The sequence below is a fragment of the Rhodnius prolixus genome, unplaced genomic scaffold (genome assembly GCF_049639745.1).
Source record: "Rhodnius prolixus isolate KJV_2025 unplaced genomic scaffold, Rpr scaffold_11, whole genome shotgun sequence".
Taxonomy (NCBI): Eukaryota; Metazoa; Arthropoda; class Insecta; order Hemiptera; family Reduviidae; genus Rhodnius; species Rhodnius prolixus.
The window spans coordinates 134606-154626 of record NW_027411625.1 but is presented as its reverse complement, the minus strand read 5'-3'; the positions used below and the strand labels follow the sequence as shown (position 1 = coordinate 154626).

The 20021-nt window shown below is 33.3% G+C and overlaps 1 protein-coding gene across 1 annotated transcript in view; it reads right to left on the bottom strand.

Moving 5' to 3' along the window:
- Nucleotides 1–20021, bottom strand: part of LOC141459136 (uncharacterized) — a 42524-nt gene that overhangs the window by 15456 nt on the left and 7047 nt on the right. Inside the window, exons 2-9 of the mRNA XM_074137782.1 lie at nucleotides 14575–14699; nucleotides 13339–13603; nucleotides 12300–12539; nucleotides 10946–11020; nucleotides 5002–5200; nucleotides 4129–4375; nucleotides 2592–2779; nucleotides 69–252 (exon numbers count right to left, since the gene is read on the bottom strand). Coding sequence (XP_073993883.1) covers nucleotides 69–252; nucleotides 2592–2779; nucleotides 4129–4375; nucleotides 5002–5200; nucleotides 10946–11020; nucleotides 12300–12539; nucleotides 13339–13603; nucleotides 14575–14676 — 1500 coding nt within the window. The 5' untranslated portion in view covers nucleotides 14677–14699. The remainder of the gene's footprint in view (nucleotides 1–68; nucleotides 253–2591; nucleotides 2780–4128; nucleotides 4376–5001; nucleotides 5201–10945; nucleotides 11021–12299; nucleotides 12540–13338; nucleotides 13604–14574; nucleotides 14700–20021) is intronic.

The window sequence follows — 20021 nt, the reverse complement described above, 5'->3', positions numbered from 1 at the left end:
TCAATTTGTCGGATTCTTATTTAGTTACATCTACAGTTTTGGTGGTTGAATAATTATTTTAAATTCACCTGAAGTATCCTTGGTCTGCAGGTCAACGTAGTAAGTTCTGTAGCAGCTTGAGTTGGCGGCGGAGGAGCAGCTGCAGGTGGGATTGGTGCACTCAGCGCTCCAAGATTTGTTTTCACTTCTTTAATTCCGACTTCCTTGCTTGCTTTTTCAGCCTCAGCAACGGTTTCAGATTGAGCAGCAGGCCTATGAAAGAAAATGAAATAACTATACATTATGAACATTATTGTACATAGACAAGCTAGTGTCACTGTGTTATTGAAATGTGTTGTTATAATTAATTAAAAATAAGTTAAATTAAAGAATAATAGAACTTATTAAAAAGAAGCAATTAAAAAATACATCATTCCAAACTAATGTAAGGAAGCACTGGAGAGAGCCACCCTTTGCTGCACATTACTATCTTGCCAGTTACTGAATTGCAATTTTCTTTATTTTCCTTTTTATCTTTGAAATCTGAACAAGTGAACTGCCAAGTCCATCTGCCATACCTCAGGCTGAGTCCATCACGTCTACTGATGTAGTCTGCCTCCGTTTTAATCACTATTCACGCTTACGAGTTTAGCATCCAGACAATTGTTTATTTGTTTGTGCAAGAATATTATTTTTCACAAAGTTTGTAGCATGATTAAAGGTTTGCAAGTTATAGGCTATAAATTTTTTTCATCTTTCAACCAGTGAATATTCACCTTGAAGGCTGTGCAGTTAAAATTTTTGTCAGTAGAAAAAGACTTTGATCTTGTTAATCTGCAACTAATTATGTGAACTCTTTCTTGGAAACCTTTATAGGTCACTCTGGTTGTTTCTAGTTTTTGTGCGAAGTGGAACCAATCTTTTTTACACAATCTCGCTAGTAATGTTTGGTGTTATGGCTCATGTCAAGGGCATAAGAACAGGCCCTGCAGGTTCAGCGTTACGGGCGTGCGCCCCGACTCACCCTCAAATACAAAAAATAATAATAACAGTTCAATAGAATTTATTTAATTTTTTTCTTGTTGCTAGTTATTTTATTTATTTAGCTATTTTCTTAGTTTCACTATACAATATAAGTTACACAATTTTTCAACTTAATATTATTTTATCAACATTTACTGTCTTTTAAATTTATTCATTCATGGGTACTGTCTTATTTATTTTATTGAAGTCATTAAAACTGTGTATCCAAATATTTTTGTATTAATATTGTTCAATATTACAAATATTAATATTGTTTTTGTTCCTTTTATTTTTCTAAACTTCCTTTTGCATTTTTCCCGTGTTCGACACTATTTTTTAAAACTTTTAAATCTTGACATTTTTTCTTACCTATCCATATTTTTGCCCCCATAGCTTGTCTGCATTAAATTAAATGAAATAACTATGATACCAGAAAAAATTGGGTTTTTGTATAGAACATTATCTTGATATACAAGAAGAACAAAAATAGGGAAGGGAAAGCTGAATGGTTAGCACATACTGAATTCGAATCCAGCTACTGGCCCTTGGATTTTCTCTTCCTAGGAGCATCTTATAGGTCAACTCTGAAGGCTGACCATTTATTCTTTCCGACGCAGGCAGAGAAATGGATCGACTTTTTCAACCTAACTTCTGACAAACTTTTCTCTAAGAGATTTTTGTTACGTAATATAATTTTGGCCGAAAATAATATCTATTTTCTAACATTTATCAGTTGGTTATGAATGGAATAAGAACTGCCGTGGAAATTCTTCCTTTTGCGAATTCTGCGTTTAGTTGTTTACAGGGGTGCCCAGCCCGAGTAAATGTGGCGGCAAGCCCTTGTTTATCTCACATTGAATATGTAGGTAGATTCACAATGTTTTCCTTAGGTAGTTTTGTTTTTTTTAGTTGTAGAACCCTTTAAGTGACATCTCACGTGGTAACATGATCGGGAAAGAAGAAACATTGAGGGTTTGAGACCCTTCCGAGATAGTCTCAGACTTGCTCTATCTACTTCTTTTGCTGGTGAGCCCTAGTTATAGCCCATTGACTATAAAGGAAACAACTACATAAGTAATAATAAAACCAAATTGTGCGGAAATATGGCCAGGAAGACGAAATTGCATTATACTTCTTCGGGGAATGCGTGCGGTTTGGTGATAAACCTGTTGGATTCTTGTTCGCCTCTGCCCGGATCTAATAGACAAAATTACGGAGCAGATGTTACTTTATTTTGTTGGAATGAAATAGCCGTCTGAGGCTGAGGAACATTATTAAGGTCAATGAACATAAAAAGACTGGACAAAGTAGTTGCAGAAGCAACCCATACAGTAATGATGTTTCCTTTTGTTTATTATTGTTGCATATTTACGTAAAATTCCATTTTTAAAAGTTGTAATCTTTGTATAATATGATTGAAATGAATGTCAATTACAAAACTCTTTGAATTCCATTTTTAAAAGTTGTAATCTTTGTATAATATAATTGAAATGAATGTCAATTACAAAACACTTTGAATTTAATAGTTGTGTGCGTTGTTAAAGGTATGCGTTACCTGTGAAATGTGTCTGTGTAAGAAATATCCACACCTGTTAGTCAGTCCCCTGAGAACTGCCGACTCACTGTTTAATCGGCTTGCCGGTACTCCGCCGTGAAGTTGTAAGTATTTAGCACAACCTCTGTGACCTTTATGCAATGCTGTATCTAATGGGGTAGCTAGCAGACCTCTAGATGTCTTCATTACTGGATTAACTAAAGAGCCTGCATCCAGAAGTGCCTGAACAAACAAGAAACAATTCTTTTTTTTTTCTCACTACTGAAACTTTAATCTGAATTTTAATCCGTAAAAGGGTTACTTAGGCTTGTTAGTAGGGGTTTACAATACTCCTCACTTAATTAACTTGCTGTTTAACAATCGCACGAACTTAGAACAGAGTCTATGATTTCTTTTTTAAACTATTCTCATCTTGTTACTTCTTGTAGACGACAAAATTGTAAGAAAATGTAAGAATAAAAAATAACATTATTTAAAAAATGATAATTTACTAATTTTATGTAATATAAACTATTCTAAGTGATGTTAGTTAAAATAATACAGATGTTACTTAAAATAATTAAATTAGGTACTTTACATTCAGTCGTATTTAATTAATTTCAATATTCTATTAAATCGAACCAAGATTAAATAACTTTTTAAACTAAATTGTGATTGAAGGTTAAGTTATACAAACATATAATAAACCACTTGTAGTTTTTTGAGAGCTATTGCCTCCTTGATATCATTAATTTTAGGCAAGTGAATTTCGTAACTTATTTTGGAGTTAATAATTAATGGCTTAGTTCCATCTTGAGTGTACCTATCTTTTCTGTAAATTTCATAGTCAGATAATTTAATTTTAATTCTGTTGTTTAATCTACGATTCATTAATACACATACTTATATCTACTTTTTCAGCTTTCAGTGCATGGCCTAAATCACCTGTTTTTCTTTTCATTGTCCTATTACACCATAGCGTAAGGTCATAGCTTACTCAAATGAAGCGAATATTGCTTCGAATGCTGATATTTTTTTAGCAAATTTACCAGTAAAACAATTATTTTCTTAAAGTTAAACAAGGATTTTACCTCCGAGAACATAGAGCTTACACTTGGATTTACTTGCTCTTGAATTTTAGATTCTTGTTGTTGGTACCATTGAAAATATGTGGCTAAGTTCATGAAGGAGTTGTTTGTTAACCTGAAGGTAATTGAGGAAAGATTCTGTCTTTTTGTTTGTAACTTCTAAAAGTATCAAATTGCTCTTCACATATTTAATCGGGCCATAATAACCGAAATCTTCTGATCTTTCCTGTGATATGTGGTTAGCGTTGACTTGGAAACCAAAATAACAATATTCACTTTCTGGAATATACATATATGGGCCGATTAGTAAATTCTCTTGCGGGGGACATACACTACCTCCAAAGTACATATACTCAGTTTTTTGTGGGCCTAATGAGAATGCTGAAACCTGGGGAAGTAACTTTACAGTTGAGAAAGAAACAGTACAAACAGAACTGTCGGTAAGATAGGTCATAATAAGCTGCTGTTTTCCTAATCTGAGAAAAAGGAGAAACTTATTCATACCTTGCACATTTCTATATTGTTGTGTATAGCAGCGAAATGCAGTGGGCATTTTCCGTCATTATTAGGTGCATTAACAGCGTCAGGTCTTTCGGAGAGCAGCCAGAGGACGAGTGCTCTGCGACCAGAAGAGACTGCATCGTGCAGTGGGTAATCGCCTCTAACAGTACGCTGCCACATATTGCCACCCCAGCTGGCCACTACGCGCAGGGTCTCCAATTGTCCTTTAGCTGCACCACAATGCATAGCACTGTCAATAAAAACAAACAAATCTGGAATGAACATGAAAAATATCTATATGGTTTACGCAAGTTGATTGAATCGAGGTAGCAGGTTAGAAGGTTTAGAGAAGCAGGTTACGGTGCACAAAAAAAAAATAATAATAAGACGTAATTACATGTTTTTTAGAAAAACTTTTATAACATTTTTAGGGTGTTTGTAAAAATTTGTGAAATCAAATCTGTAATAATAAAGTGTTTTAAGAAAAATGTTTTTAACAAAAGTAAAAATATTTTCGTTTAAGCAATGAGTGACAGTGCTAGGCTGTAATGTGAACTCCTATGGCTGAGACAGAGATCTGTGTTAGGCTTGGCTCGTTTTTTTTAGTGAAAATACGCTTTAAAAGCTGGCGATGTCCCTCAATGCAGGGTATTGAAGACACCGAGCATGAAGAAGCTAGGCTAGAACGTGATAGTACATGGATTTAGCAGGAAGATGGAGAAAATTATTAAATATTAGGCAATAATTCGTTGACACTATATCAAAATGGGAAACCCAATATGAGATGTCAGAGCTTCTAACTCAATAAGGATATTCTTTCTCTCCCTCTACACGCAGGCCATGCTAAAAACCTTTGTTTCAATTTTTACAACTTACGTTCTCCCTTTCCGATCTTGACGACTAGTGTTGGCACCGTGATTAAGAAGACACTGTGTAGCGTCAGCATGACCAAGTGTTACAGCATAGAATAATGCTGAACATCCATTGTTGTCGATAACGTCAACCTCAGCGTTGCAGAGAGAAATTAGTGTTTCAACACAGTCGGTATGTCCTCTTGAAGCGGCACAATGTAATGCTAAAACAGGAAAAAAATTTGGCAAATTAAATAGAATTAAGTTATTTAAGGAGTGAGTAAAGTAGGATTTGTTTACATTAAAACTGTCCGGTAGGACAGTTGTATAAGGGTTGATCGTCAAAAACTGCACGAAAAAGCGTGACGTTGAAAAACACCCAACTTTGACAATTTTTTTCTCTTTTTCTACAAAAGATAAAATTCCCAAATTTTCTTTAAAATATAGGGCAAATCCTCCTTTATAGCTGTAATTTTTTTGCAACAACCCAGATCTAATAGGTTTCGAGAAAAAAGTTGCCGAAAATGAGCAAAAACGGCTTTTTCAAAAAATGTTCTTGTTCTTGTTGTTGTTCTTGTTGTTACCTTTTTGTAAACAACGTACAGCCTAAACGCGCGAACCGATTTTCATGAATGAGGTGTCATTCGATTCGGAATTTTATGTAGATGTGCCTTTTGGGGGTCTCGATCCTATACATGGAATGGGAGAGGAGTTAGCCCCCTTAAGGCAAGGCCCCCTCCAAAATTATTATTACTAATTACTCTGTAAATCTTGGCCCGATTTTGATAAAATTTGGTAGGATGATAGGGTTAGGGCTCCCCTACGTAACATTAACGCGGCGAACAGCTCTTACACTTGTTAAGGGGAAGTATAGGAATCGTTTCAAATTATCGACACGTGAACCGATTTTCATGAATGAAGTGTCATTCGAATCGAAATTTTGTACAGATTTGCACTTTAAAAGTCTCGACGCCGTGCCTCATAAGGAGGGGAGTTTGCCCCACCCAAATAAGGCCCTTTCTAAAACTATTATTACCAATATTCTATAACGCTTAGTCCGATTTTGATAAAATTCAGCTCGAATAAGTGGTTAAAGCTCCTCTACATTGCTGATGCTCTTGCACCTACTAAGAGGAAGTACTGCAATCGTTTAAATTATCAATGAGTGAACCGATTTAAATCAATGAATTGTCGTTCGATTAAAAATTCTTTGCCTCTTTGCCTAGAAGTACTGCAATCGCAGTTTATTTTTCTTACTCCTCTTAAAAAGAAGTAATGAAATCGCAGTTTATTTTTCTTACTCCTCTTAAAAGGAAGTAATGAAATCGCAGTTTAATTTTGCTATTTACGCACAAATACCTTCCTATGTTATTCAAAACGCTTTTTCAAAAAAAGGTTGTTACTGAGGATGGTTTGGGGGACCTTAACGATAATCATTCTTTAAAAAGATCTCTCTAGTGAGTGGTAGTTACGGTTCCGACTTACCATCTTATCAGGTTATAATGATAGAATTGCTTATTCCAAATTTAAAAAAATCTGTAAAGCAGATATGTAACTTTGTAAAATAGACAAAAAGGAAAATCTATCCAAAAGGTACAAAAATCTCTTTAACAAAAACTTACAGTTTAAAATGTTAAGTATAAGGGTTGATTAAACGCCAAAAGGTACACAAATCAGCAAGCACCCAACATTTCATTAATTCTTCATTAATATTTAAGTAATTTTACTGCATTAATATTCATTAATATTTTTTAGAATTTATTAGATGTCACAGACCCTTATGCTGGCCACTTCATTTATAATATTTTTTTGTTATAATTATGATAAATCACACATATGTACATGTATGTTAAAGTAGAAAAAGACAAAGTTAGAGTAGGCTACTGTCTTGAATTCGTCTTACCGAAATATTCGTGAGCATAAATATCACACAGTTACATCAAGTAGATTATTCATTTCTCGATTGTAATTTAATTTAGTACCCCTAATTTTACTTATAGTAAAATGCTGGAATAATTAGCTGTCCTAAAAATATGCATATCTTATTTACTTTATATTACATATTACATTTTTTTTTTATAAAAAAAAAGTTTTGAATTTTTTAGCCTCATAATTTTTTTTTATTTTTTATAACGTTTTTCTTTTTAACCTGTATTTAATAGTTTGATCATTATTAAAACTGTCCGGTAGGACAGTTGTATAAGGATTGATCGTCAAAAAGTGCACGAAAAAGCGTAACATTAAAAAACACCCAACTTTGACAATTTTTTTCTCTTTTTCTATAAAAGATAAAATTCCCAAATTTTCTTTAAAATATAGGGCAAACCCTCCTTTATAACTGTAATTTTTTTGCAACCCCCCAGACCTAATAGATTTCGAGAAAAAAGTTGCCAAAAATGAGCAAAAACGGCATTTTCAGAAATTGTTGTTCTTCTTCTTCTTCTTCTTCTTGTTGTTGTTACCTTTTTTGTAAACTGCGTAGCGCCTAAACGCGAGAACCGATTTTCATGAATGAGGTGACATTCGATTCGGAATTTTATGTAGATGTGCCTTTTGGGGGTCTCGACGCTGTACACCGAATTAGAGAGGAGTTAGCCCCCTTTATGTAAGGCCCCCTTCAAAATTATTATTACTAATTACTCTGTAAATCTTAGCCCGATTTTGATAAAATTTGGTAGGATGATAGAGTCAGGGCTCCCCTACGTAACATTAAAGCGGCGATCTGCTCTTACACTTGTTAAGGGGAAGTATAGCAATCGTTTCAAATTATCGACACGTGAACCGACCGAAGTGTCATTCGAATCGAAATTTTGTACAGATTTGCACTTTAAAAGTCTCGTCGCTACGCCTTATATGGAGGGGAGTTTGCCCCACCCAAGTAAGGCCGTTTCTAAAACTATTATTACCAATATTTCTATAACGCTTTGTCCGATTTTGATAAAATTTAGCACGAAGAAGTGATTAAAGCTCCTCTACATGGCTGTGAAGTGCCATCATGCTCTTACACCTACTAAGAGGAAGTACTGAAATCGTTAAAATTATCATTGGGTGAAACTATTTACATTAATGAATTGTCGTTCGATTCAAAATCTTTGCCTCTTTGCCTTTTAGGGAGAAGTACTGTAATCGCCCGTTTATTTTTCTTACTCCTCTTAAAAGGAAGGTCTGAAATCGCAGTTTAAATTTGCTTTTTACGTACAAATACCTTCCTATTTTATTCAAAACGCTTTCTCAAAAAAATTGTTATTGAGGATGGTTTGGGGACCGCAACTATAATCATTCTTTAAAAAGATCTCTCCAGTGGTAGTTACGGTTCCTACTTAACACCTTATCAGGTTATAATGATAGAATTGCTTATTCCAAATTTAAAAAAAACAGTAAAGCAGATATGTAACTTAGCAAAATAGACAAAAATGAAAATCTATCCAAAAGGTACAAAAATCTCCTTAACAAAAACTTACAGTTTAAAAAGTTAAGTATAAGGGTTGATTAAACGCCAAAAGGTACAAAAATCAGCAAGTACCCAACATTTCATTCAAGCTTAGTTGATATAATTTAAGTAATTTTGCTGCATTAACTTTTCCTTCACATTTTTTAGAATTTATTAGATGTCACAGACCCTTATGCTGGCCATTTTCATCTACAAAAAATTTGTTCAAGTAGCACTGTAGATTGACTGTAATATCTATTAATCTATAATAATCAAACTATTAATTACAGGTTAAAAAGAAAACGTTATAAAAAATAAAAAAAAATACGAGGCTATAAAATTTAAAAACTTTTTTAAAAAAATGCTTACACCAACATACATCAATGATTTCGATTATTTTATTTTTAATAAAAATCGTCTGTTTAAGTTTATTCTTCGATTAAAGTAATTGTTATTTTATGTAGTAGTCAAACGTTTATAATAATAGGTAATAATTATCTGGCCTTATCGCAAATAATATAGTTTTCTTCAATCACACTCTCAATGTAGCTGTTCTTCTCACAATGTTATATATATGTTATGTAATATAAAATAAATAAGTATTGCATACTTTTAGGACAGCTAATTATTCCAGTATTTTACTGTAAGTAAAATTAAATTACAATTGAGAAATGAATAATTGTTGTTGAATAATCTACTTGTTATTAACTGTGTGTTATTTGTGCTCACGAATATTTCGGTAAGACGAATTCAAGTCTGAAATATTGTTTTAAATCCTCCGTGATTCAAATTTAAACAGTAGCCGACTCTAACTTTGTCTTTTTCTACTTTAACATGCATGTATAAGATGTGACAACTTCAGAATAAAGGGCATATTAAAGATAAATCAGAAGAATAATTTGGAATAGAATTAAAATAAAGTACCTATTTAAAAACGAAGATATAATATACATTTTATCATAATTATAACCAAATAATATTATGAACGAACTGGCCAGCATAAGGGTCTGTGACATCTAATAAATTCTAAAAAATGTGAAGGAAAAGTTAATGCAGCAAAATTACTTAAATTATATCAACTAAGCTTGAATGAAATGTTGGGTACTTGCTGATTTTTGTACCTTTTGGCGTTTAATCAACCCTTATACTTAACTTTTTAAACTGTAAGTTTTTGTTAAAGAGATTCGAGTTTGTAATGTTATACATATGCAATGAATGAGTGAAAATAAATAAATAACATTATTCAAGAGTTAGATATTAACCTTTCTAAGGAGGGGGGAACAAGTAAAAAAAACGAAATCTTTGATCCTTCGAAGTCGGCTGTTCCCAACATTTCTAAGCAGAATTTTGTTTTACTTTTCTTTTTTTTTTATTTTATAGCTTTCCGACGTTTTGACAAAATTTACCTAATCCTATTTAGAGGATTATCAGTTTGGTATAAAATATTATAAGTTAACAAACAAAAATTTAACTTTTACATGATGTCTTCTGAGAATATACTCATCACCTTCAACAAGATTATTATGAATCACTATTTGAAGACAACGATAACATCATTCGAATCATGCCTAGTATAGAGAGAATGAATTGTTAGCCATGTTAATGAATTGCATTGTTAGACTAACTCTTAAACTGTTATCTCAACTCCATAACAATTGAAATGATTTACTAGTTAAAAGTTTAATGTAAGTATAATGTGAAAGTTTCAAGCCTTTATCTTTACTCTTACCGAGTAGTGCAGTTTTTGCCAAGCACTTTCTTCTTCCGACATATTACCCATGAAAATTGATAACATAAAGGAAAATATAACCAAATAATGTAAAATTTACCATTCGATGGCTAGAAAAAATAAGGTTGAAACGTTGGTGCTAAAATAAGATAAACAATTTTATAATAAAGAACTAAAATAAATGGTCGTGTCCATTTTAAAGGAGATGAAACAGTAATTTTTGTTTTTGTTTCGAAAAACGCTTTACTGATGTAAAGAAAAGTATTGGTAAAAAAGTATTATTTTACAGCCATGTACCTGCAGAAAAGTATTGGGCCTTATCAAAAGAGTGCGAAGGATCACGCACATGATATTGGAAGAACTATTATAGTATAGAGGATTGCTTAAACCGTCTACAGTGGAGAGGACTGGCAACTCGAGTAAACATAGAATTAACTCTTAGTTTGTTCTTAGTAAATCACTTTATTCGTACAATGATTAAAAATTACCCATAAACCTAATTTTTACTCTACTTTTTCAATAAATATAAATAATTTCTTTTAGAATGTAAATGTTTCTTCGGTGTTCTATCCACTTTCGTCCCTGTGAGCTCTATGCAAATTTATGCTCCCTTCAAGCTTAGAAGCTAGCGACCTCCATGAATCCTGTAGATATATCTTAGATACATTTATAAATTATAGAAGAATTAGAAGTTTTTAATTGTTTGTGAAGTATACAATGGTGTATTGCATACAAAGATTTACGGTACCTCACTAACAGCTAAAAATTTCTTATTTTCATAATTTTTCATTTATAACCTAATATAAATACCTGTGAGACCATCTTTATCGGCCGCAGCTACATTTGCTCCTGTATTTACCAGAACAAGAATGGCTTCAGAACTACCTGCAACAATAATTGATAATTATTAGAAACAGTTCTTCTGATTTGTTCCAAAATTAATTCCAAGGACTTTTAAAGTTTAAAAGTTTAATCATAGCTTGATTCCGATATTCTTTTTTCTTTTTTTTTTTGGCGCATCGACTTCTATGGTCATTAGCGCCCCCGATACTCTTGATATTACTTTTCTTTCCTTTACCAACGATATAGTCTTAATTACAGATTCCCGCAACGATGCGTAACATAAATTGAATTGTGTTTAGAATATTACAAAATCAAATTGTCAGAGCTGAATGCAGAGATAACGAAATAGTGCTATTTTGCCGATGTCTTAGAATGAATAATCTTAAATTATTCAGTTAATTATGAAGGTAGTGTTATTGAATGCGTGAACCGTTTTACATACTTGCGTATTCTGTTTAGTTAGACTGGTTAATTTGCTCTAGCTGTTAACTACTTACCAAATGACGGTATCAGTGACATATCCGTGGTCAATAACTCTAATATCTGGCAAATCCAATTTTTGGAAATCCAACTGTTTAGTATCATAATGTCTGGAAAGAAGACGCTATATGGCTCATAAATTTGGTTACTGAGATAGGAAACTGAATATGGAGTCCTGAATATGAACTTATGTAAGCTTTTGTTACTACCATATAAAACACAACACTACTTATTAATGATAGAAATTGAATAAGTACCGTTAATTGATGACATAATTTCTAGAACTAGTTTACGAAACAATATAGCTGCAATAGTAAAGGAAATATAAGAAGTTAAAGTTTACTAATGTTTCACATTACCTAAACTTTCATTCCAAAGATCTCGATTTCTGTTGTACGGAATTAAATGTATTTTGGACCAATGATAGACCACGACATTATTTACAATTGAGAGAAATATTAAAATTTTAGTTGCAATAGTAAAGAAAATATAGGAAGTTAAGTTCCCTAATCTTTCACAGTACTTTAATTTTGAGTCTTAATATTTTTATTCCTGCTGTTCAAACTTCTATGCAATTTGGCTCATTTATAGAGAACATTAATCTCCTTAGATAAGGGAAATAAGAAGTTTGTCAATGCAATATTGAAGGAGATATATGAAGATGAAATTTACTAATCTTTCACAGTAATATTATAACAAATACCGTCGCTCTTCACTCGGCTCCTCACTATTGAAAGCCAGCCTATCTCTTTTAGAACTGTCACAGAGATGTATCGTAGAGATGGTCGAGTTAGCCGAGTCTATAGTTTCATCTAATGCTAACAATTAAAAAAAATCATACCAGCACTGGCAGCCCATAGAATTGGTGGTCTGCCATGACTGTCTGGACGGTTTGGATCTGCTCCGTTCTCAAGTAAAATCCTTAAAGACGCCATACCCAGTCGCCTGTCGGCTGGCATATCAGAAGCTGGTCCACACATTTGCGCTGCATAATGCAACGGACAACCGCCATGCACATCGCCGATGTTTGCTTCACCTCCATGTGACAGTAGATATTCCAGACTAGCTATTTCACCGCACACTGGGAAAGATCACATTCAATTAATCAAAAAATTTGGCTGCACCAAATTGTCAAAATCCAAATCATCTGTAAGTGCATTTTTTTTTTTTTTTTTTTTTTTTGATAGTGCACTTGTAAAATTTTAAGGGAATTTATTTTTCATATGTACCATAATTATATATTACAGTAATGAATTGGAGGTGTGAGCAAGGAGTTAGAGGAGGATAAAATTGTAAACTACTTAGTGTATTCGTTTGGTAGGAACCAACGAATTCCAGGCCGTGAATCCTCGACATAGATCTTTGGTAAGTTCTAGGCTAATCAGTTCTAGTCCTCCACCATGAGTGGAGCGCATGCTTAGTAATTGTGCATAAACTGATTGTCTCATTCAAAATACTGGTTAGCTGAACATTAGTCAGGATTGATTGGCAAAAATAATGAAAACAAATGAACGCTAAAAAGGAGCGTTCTGCTATAACATATGTTCCTCTTACGTCAGAATTACGTAGAGAACAGATTTCTATTCTTAAGGCCCATGAGGAGTGAAGTTCAAAAGAAATAGTTCTCTGATCTTGAACACCCATCTCAGATCTCTTAAAGTCAGCCAACCATCATTATTGTTTAAATACATTAAACACATTAAACTCTCTATTTAGTTCCTAGCAAAGGGAAAACCGAATAGAGGGATTGGATCCGCCCCAGAAACTCTTCACAGTGATCATAGAAAACAATTATGGTTGAAGACCATTAAACAGACAAGCCTATCACTATAATGTATTACAATGTCTAATAATATTTTAAAAATAAATAAACGACTCACCAGTAGCCCAATGAGCAGGAGTATGTCCCTCGTTGTCAGCAGAGTTGACGTCAGCTCCTTGAGAAAGTAACAGTTTTGCTAAGGACAGATTTCCAGCTATGACGGCCAAATGTAACGCTGAATAACCATCCTGATCTTTAACATTGATTAACTCAGGAGCTGCAGAAAGTAGAGCGCTGGCCGCAACCACACCACCTTCTCCACTTTCGGCGCAGTAGTGCAGCGCCGTCTTAAGAGTACGTTCGCGCTCCGTGGTTGCTCCTGGCTAGCCAACAAGAAGAAATAATATTCATATAATTATCGCTCACAAATCTTTATCATAGGGTAATTTTACAAATATTATTGAAACATCTTTTTCTAACATCGAATTTCACTCGTTGTATTCAAAATTGTAGCTTTCTTTTATGTGAAATTAACTAAGTTCAATATAAGAATTCTTCGGGAAATTCGCCTTTTTGGTCACGTCAATTCCTTCGAACTCAGAAGTTTAGCTTTGAGCCCTTGTTAACATTATTTTAGTGATGGCATTTAGTTTCTGTTTTAATTTAAAGCGCGTCAACATCTGAGATTATTGTTACAGAAAACACTGTCCGGTAATGAAGCTGTAAGAATCTTCTAGGAAGAGAAAATCTAAGGGCCGCGCTGCTGGATTCGAACCCGGGATCTTCGCATTCGAATCCAGTATTCGCTAACCACTTAGCTAATCCCTTCACTGAGGGCTTTTGGGAGAACATTGTCACTAGAAAGAGAAAATGTTTTTGATGTCTAGAATATTTTCATCAAAACTGCTTCTATTATTGAAATTATTACTATAACACAATAAACTATAGCACAATAAAAGTGACACTAATAATAAAATAACACATACTATGTGACTCAATAACCGTCAGTAATAACTCACTTTGTCTACTTATTTCTTTATTCATTTTTTACCTTTTATTTTTGAATTTAAATTTTTTAATGGTGTTTAATTGCGGTTTTTCATATTATTTTTATTAATTTTACTTTTCTATTAAATTTTCCTAGTGATAGATTTTTAACGGAAATCGTTTCTTACACAAATTTTGTGGCAATAACTTCGGTGGGAAGGTTTTGATTGCTGAAGATACCTTTTTTTTTCAAGGTTACACGCGCAACCAAATGCAAGATTTCCAGGACTGGAGTTCTGGATTGCTACTCACTGCCTTGAGTATTTCTTATTTTTAAAGAGAAGTTACAGAAATCTTTTCAACCAACCTTAGTATGAATAATATGCAAAACCTCAACACCTTTGCCCTGCTGGCATGCGTACATCAAGGCCGTAGCTCCATACTTCTCCCTGGTCGGATGGCCGGTCATTTCTTGCGTACACCGCCAGCTTACTGTAATCATATGTCAGTTAATAATAACAATGTGGGTAATGAAGGGATTAGCTGAGTGGTTAGAGTGAACTGGATTCCAACGCGAAGATCCTGGGTTCGAATCTAGCTGCTGGCCCTTAGATTTTCTCTTTTTAGCAGGTTCTTATTAGCTTTACTATTTATTAGCGATGGACATTTATTTTTAAGAGTAAATTTAGAAAAGAATTAATGTTAAAAAGTATACAGATCCTTAGGAGCCATAGCTCATTAATTTTAATTTGAATAATAAAATTCTCAAGCCAGTTCACCGATTTGATATTTATACATTCCAAGTTTTAAAAAAAGCCATTTTCGTGGAAAATACACACAAAAAACGGTAAAAATCTCCTCAGTAGCATGGCGTTTCCACAAATAATGAAGAATCATTCACTGATTGTCTCGTATGTTGGGAAAATTAGAGAAGAAACGAGCCGTTAGTTTGGTGGTGCTTTTGGGAAATATAGGTGTTGGAGGCGATACACAGTTTCAAGGATAAGAATGGACGGTTTGGATATTTGATGTACATAATTCTTCCAGGTAGAATGTTGATAAACTTCATGGTTATTAATGAAAGGAAAATTCTGGTTCAGGAGGTGATAAAAGAACAGTAAGATGAAAGAGGTATTTGACCATGGGTTTGAAACCATCCGTAATAATAATAATCATCATCATCATCATCATCATCATAACAAAAATAATAATTTTTTTTTAAGAGGGGTGAAATGCAGGTTACGCACATTGTGCCGGACTCTCTCGCGGCCTACCGACTAAAACACCCCCTACTGCCCAGGCCTAGTCCTGATTTCAGCATTACATCAGGCTAGGCCGCAATTCTGCCCCTACTCAGGGGACCCTGCTCATACTGTATTCCATGCCCCTTTTTGTAGAGACGAGTACTTCTCTTGCAAAACTAGGCGACTAATTAGTCCTGCAAGAAAGCATCGTCTCCACCAACATCTCAGGAGTCAACCACCCGATTATCAACTCCAAATCTCTTCTGGGGCGACCACACCATTCAAACAAAAAATAGGTGAATAATATTAACAATAATAATGATAATAATAATCATACTAATAAGGAGGGGATTAGCTATGCGGTTAGCGTATTGGATTCCAAGCGGAGATCCCGGGTTCGAATCCAGCTGCTGGCTCTTAGATTTTCTCTTCTTCAGGAGCTTCTTACAGCTCACTGCTCAGTGATGGACAGTGTTGTCCATCACGAGAGAAGACTGTCCGGAGGCCGGTAGTGCACTAAAAAAAGCTCCGGGCGCCAATAACCTCAGATGTTAACGCGCCTTAAATCATTAAAAAAAAAAAAAATAACTCATACACAAAAGAAACAATTATTACAAAAAATAAAAGAAAAGTATTCTTTGCGCTGGATTATATTTCATTCGCTGAGTTGTGTGCCGAACTTTAAGCTCAATTTAAATAAATAAACATTTAGACACAAATATAGATATTAAATAATTAATATTGATGAAAAGGTAAACTAAAAAATTTACTTCTTTTGTCATGAATAAATTGTTAAAAACGAAATAATGTATAAAGTTAAAATACTCAAAAGTTGGGGAAAAAATTAATAAATAAAAAATCAAGATTAATAGATTAGAATATTAATAATTAAATTCTCTTATTAAAAGCAAGCATTCTATTACATAATGTGCCTCTCAAATGATTAAACAAATTTTCCCAATTTTACCGAATTAAATACCTGATTAGTTCATTCTCAGTAAGTTCACTAAAATATTCTAATCTATAGACTGTGGAGCTATGAGTACCGGGCAGTTGGCAACAAATTGATTTATGTCTTCTATTTCTTTCCTATTATTAAGTGAACAAAGCTGAATATGACTCTGGCTTTAAAGTCATTAACTCGCACCTGAATTTTAAAATTAATTGAACATCACTGAACAATCTTAAATTAAATTAATCATTTTGACAGTTAAATTTTATGTGAAGGTTATGATATACTCCTTAACAAAAACTTACAGTTTAAAATGTTAAGTATAAGGGTTGATTAAACGCCAAAAGGTACACAAATCAGCGAGTACCCAACATTTCATTAATACTTCATTAATAGTTAAGTAATTCTACTGCATTAATTTTCATTAATAAGTTATTTTTTAGAATTTATTAGATGTCACAGACCCTTATGCTGGCCATTTTCGTCTACAAAATATATGTTCAAGTAGCACTGTAGATTGACTTTAATATCTAGTTATCTATAATAATGAAACTATTAATTACAGGTTAAAAAGAAAAACGTTACAAAAAATTAAAAAAAATTATGAGGCTAAAAAATTCAAAACTTTCTTTTAAAAGAAACTTCACCAACATACATCAATGATTTTCAAAAATCGTCGGTTTAAGTTCATTCTTCGATTAAAGTAATTGTTATATAATGTAGTAGTCAAACGTTTATAATAATTATCTGGCTTTATCGCAAGTAACATAGTTTTCTTCAATTACATTCTCAATGTAGGTATTCATCCCACAATGTTGTATATGTGTAATATAAAGTAAATAAGATATGCATATTTTTAGGACAGCTAATTATTCCAGTATTTTACTATAAGTAAAATTAGGAGGTCTAAATTAAATTACAATCGAGAAATCAATAATTGTTGTTGAATAATCTACTTGTTATAACTGTGTGTTATTTGTGCTCTCGAATATTTCGGTAAGACGAATTCAAGACAGTAGCCTACTCTAACTTTGTCTTTTTCTACTTTAACATGCTTGTACATATATGTGATTTATCATAATTATAACAAAAAAAAATTTTATAAATGAAGTGGCCAGCATAAGGGTCTGTGACATCTAATAAATTCTAAAAAATAACTTATTAATGAAAATTAATGCAGTAGAATTACTTAAATATTAATGAAGTATTAATGAAATGTTGGGTACTTGCTGATTTGTGTACCTTTTGGCGTTTAATCAACCCTTATACTTAACATTTTAAACTGTAAGTTTTTGTTAAGGAGATTTTTGTACCTTTTGGATAGATTTTCCTTTTTGTCCACTTTACAAAGTTACATATCTCCTTTACAGATTTTTTAAAATTTGGAATAAGCAATTCTATAATTATAACCTGATAAGGTGTTAAGTCGGAACCGTAACTACCACTGGAGAGATCTTTTTAAAGAATGATTATAGTTGCGTTCCCCCAAACCATTCTAAATAACTATTTTTTTGGAAAAGCGTTTTGAATAACATAGGAAGGTATTTGTACATAAATAGCAAAATTAAACTGCGATTTCAGTACTTCCTTTTAAGAGGAGTAAGAAAAATAAACTACGATTGCAGTACTTCTCCCTAAAAGGCAAAGAGGTAAAGATTTTTTAATCGAACGACAATTCATTGATTTAAATCGGTTCACTCATTGATAATTTAAACGATTGCAGTACTTCCTCTTGGTAGGTGCAAGAGCATCAGCAACGTAGAGGAGCTTTAACCACTTATTCGAGCTGAATTTTATCAAAATCGTACTAAGCGTTATAGAAATATTGGTAATAATAGTTTTAGAAAGGGCCTTATTTGGGTGGGGCGAACTCCCCTCCTTATGAGGCACGGCGTCGAGACTTTTAAAGTGCAAATCTGTACAAAATTTCGATTCGAATGACACTTCGGTCGGTTCACGTGTCGATAATTTGAAACGATTGCTATACTTCCCCTTAACAAGTGTAAGAGCTGATCGCCGCTTTAATGTTACGTAGGGGAGCCCTAACCCTATCATCCTACCAAATTTTATCAAATTCGGGCCAAGATTTACAGAGTAATTAGTAATAATAATTTTGGAGGGGGCCTTGCCTAAAGGGGGCTAACTCCTCTCCCATTCCATGTATAGGATCGAGACCCCCAAAAGGCACATCTACATAAAATTCCGAATCGAATGACACCTCACTCATGAAAATCGGTTCACGCGTTTAGGCGCTACGTTGTTTACAAAAAAGGTAACAAGAACAAGAAGAACAAGAACATTTTTTGAAAAAGCCGTTTTTGCTCATTTTCGGCAACTTTTTTCTTGAAACCTATTAAATCTGGGTTGTTACAAAACAAATACAGTGATAAAGGAGGGTTTGCCCTATAATTTAAAGAAAATTTAGGAATTTTATCTTTTATAGAAAAAGAGAAAAAAAAATTGTCAAAGTTGGGTGTTTTTCAACGTTACGCTTTTTCGTGCACATTTTGTCGATCAACCCTTATACAACTGTCCTACCGGACAGTTTTAATAAAGAAAATTTGGGAATTTTATCTTTTATAGAAAAAGAGAAAAAAAATTGTCAAAGTTGGGTGTTTTTCAACGTTACGCTTTTTCGTGCACATTTTGTCGATCAACCCTTATACAACTGTCCTACCGGACAGTTTTAATAAAGAAAATTTGGGAATTTTATCTTTTATAGAAAAAGAGAAAAAAAATTGTCAAAGTTGGGTGTTTTTTAACGTTACGCTTTTTCGTGCACATTTTGTCGATCAACCCTTATACAACTGTCCTACCGGACAGTTTTAATAAAGAAAATTTGGGAATTTTATCTTTTATAGAAAAAGAGAAAAAAAATTGTCAAAGTTGGGTGTTTTTCAACGTTACGCTTTTTCGTGCACATTTTGTCGATCAACCCTTATACAACTGTCCTACCGGACAGTTTTAATAAAGAAAATTTGGGAATTTTATCTTTTATAGAAAAAGAGAAAAAAATTGTCAAAGTTGGGTGTTTTTCAACGTTACGCTTTTATGTGCAGTTTTTGACGATCAACCCTTATACAACTGTCCTACCGGACAGTTTTAATACCATTTCTTACCTTTAATCTATCTGGCTTTTCTTTATACAACATATTAGCTCGTCTATATTTGCTTTCCAAACAGCAGCCGGATCACCATTAATTATGTTATGATTAATATTAAAAACCGATCAGTATGGCCTGTGTTTTAGAGACATTTAATTTAAACATATTGCTATCGGTCTAAACCTTGTGCCAAGTAAGTGAGGAAGTAAAATGGAAGCAATTGCAGTAAGTTGTGAGGGATTACCTAAATAATTATTTCGAATTTTCTCTACTGGATAGTAAAATTAATAGGAATACATTACATTAAGAGAATATGCACTACTTGTGAAGAAAAATTAAAACAATTGTAAAATTAGTACAGAATTAACATAGAGCGCAGTGGGTCAGTGATAGCATCAATAATTTACCGCAATTCATGCAAGCCGAGCGTATCATGAACCCACCACACTCTCTGGGTTCGGCTATTTTTACTACCTCATCTAAGTAGTATAAATCCTGAAGTCAGGGCCAGTAT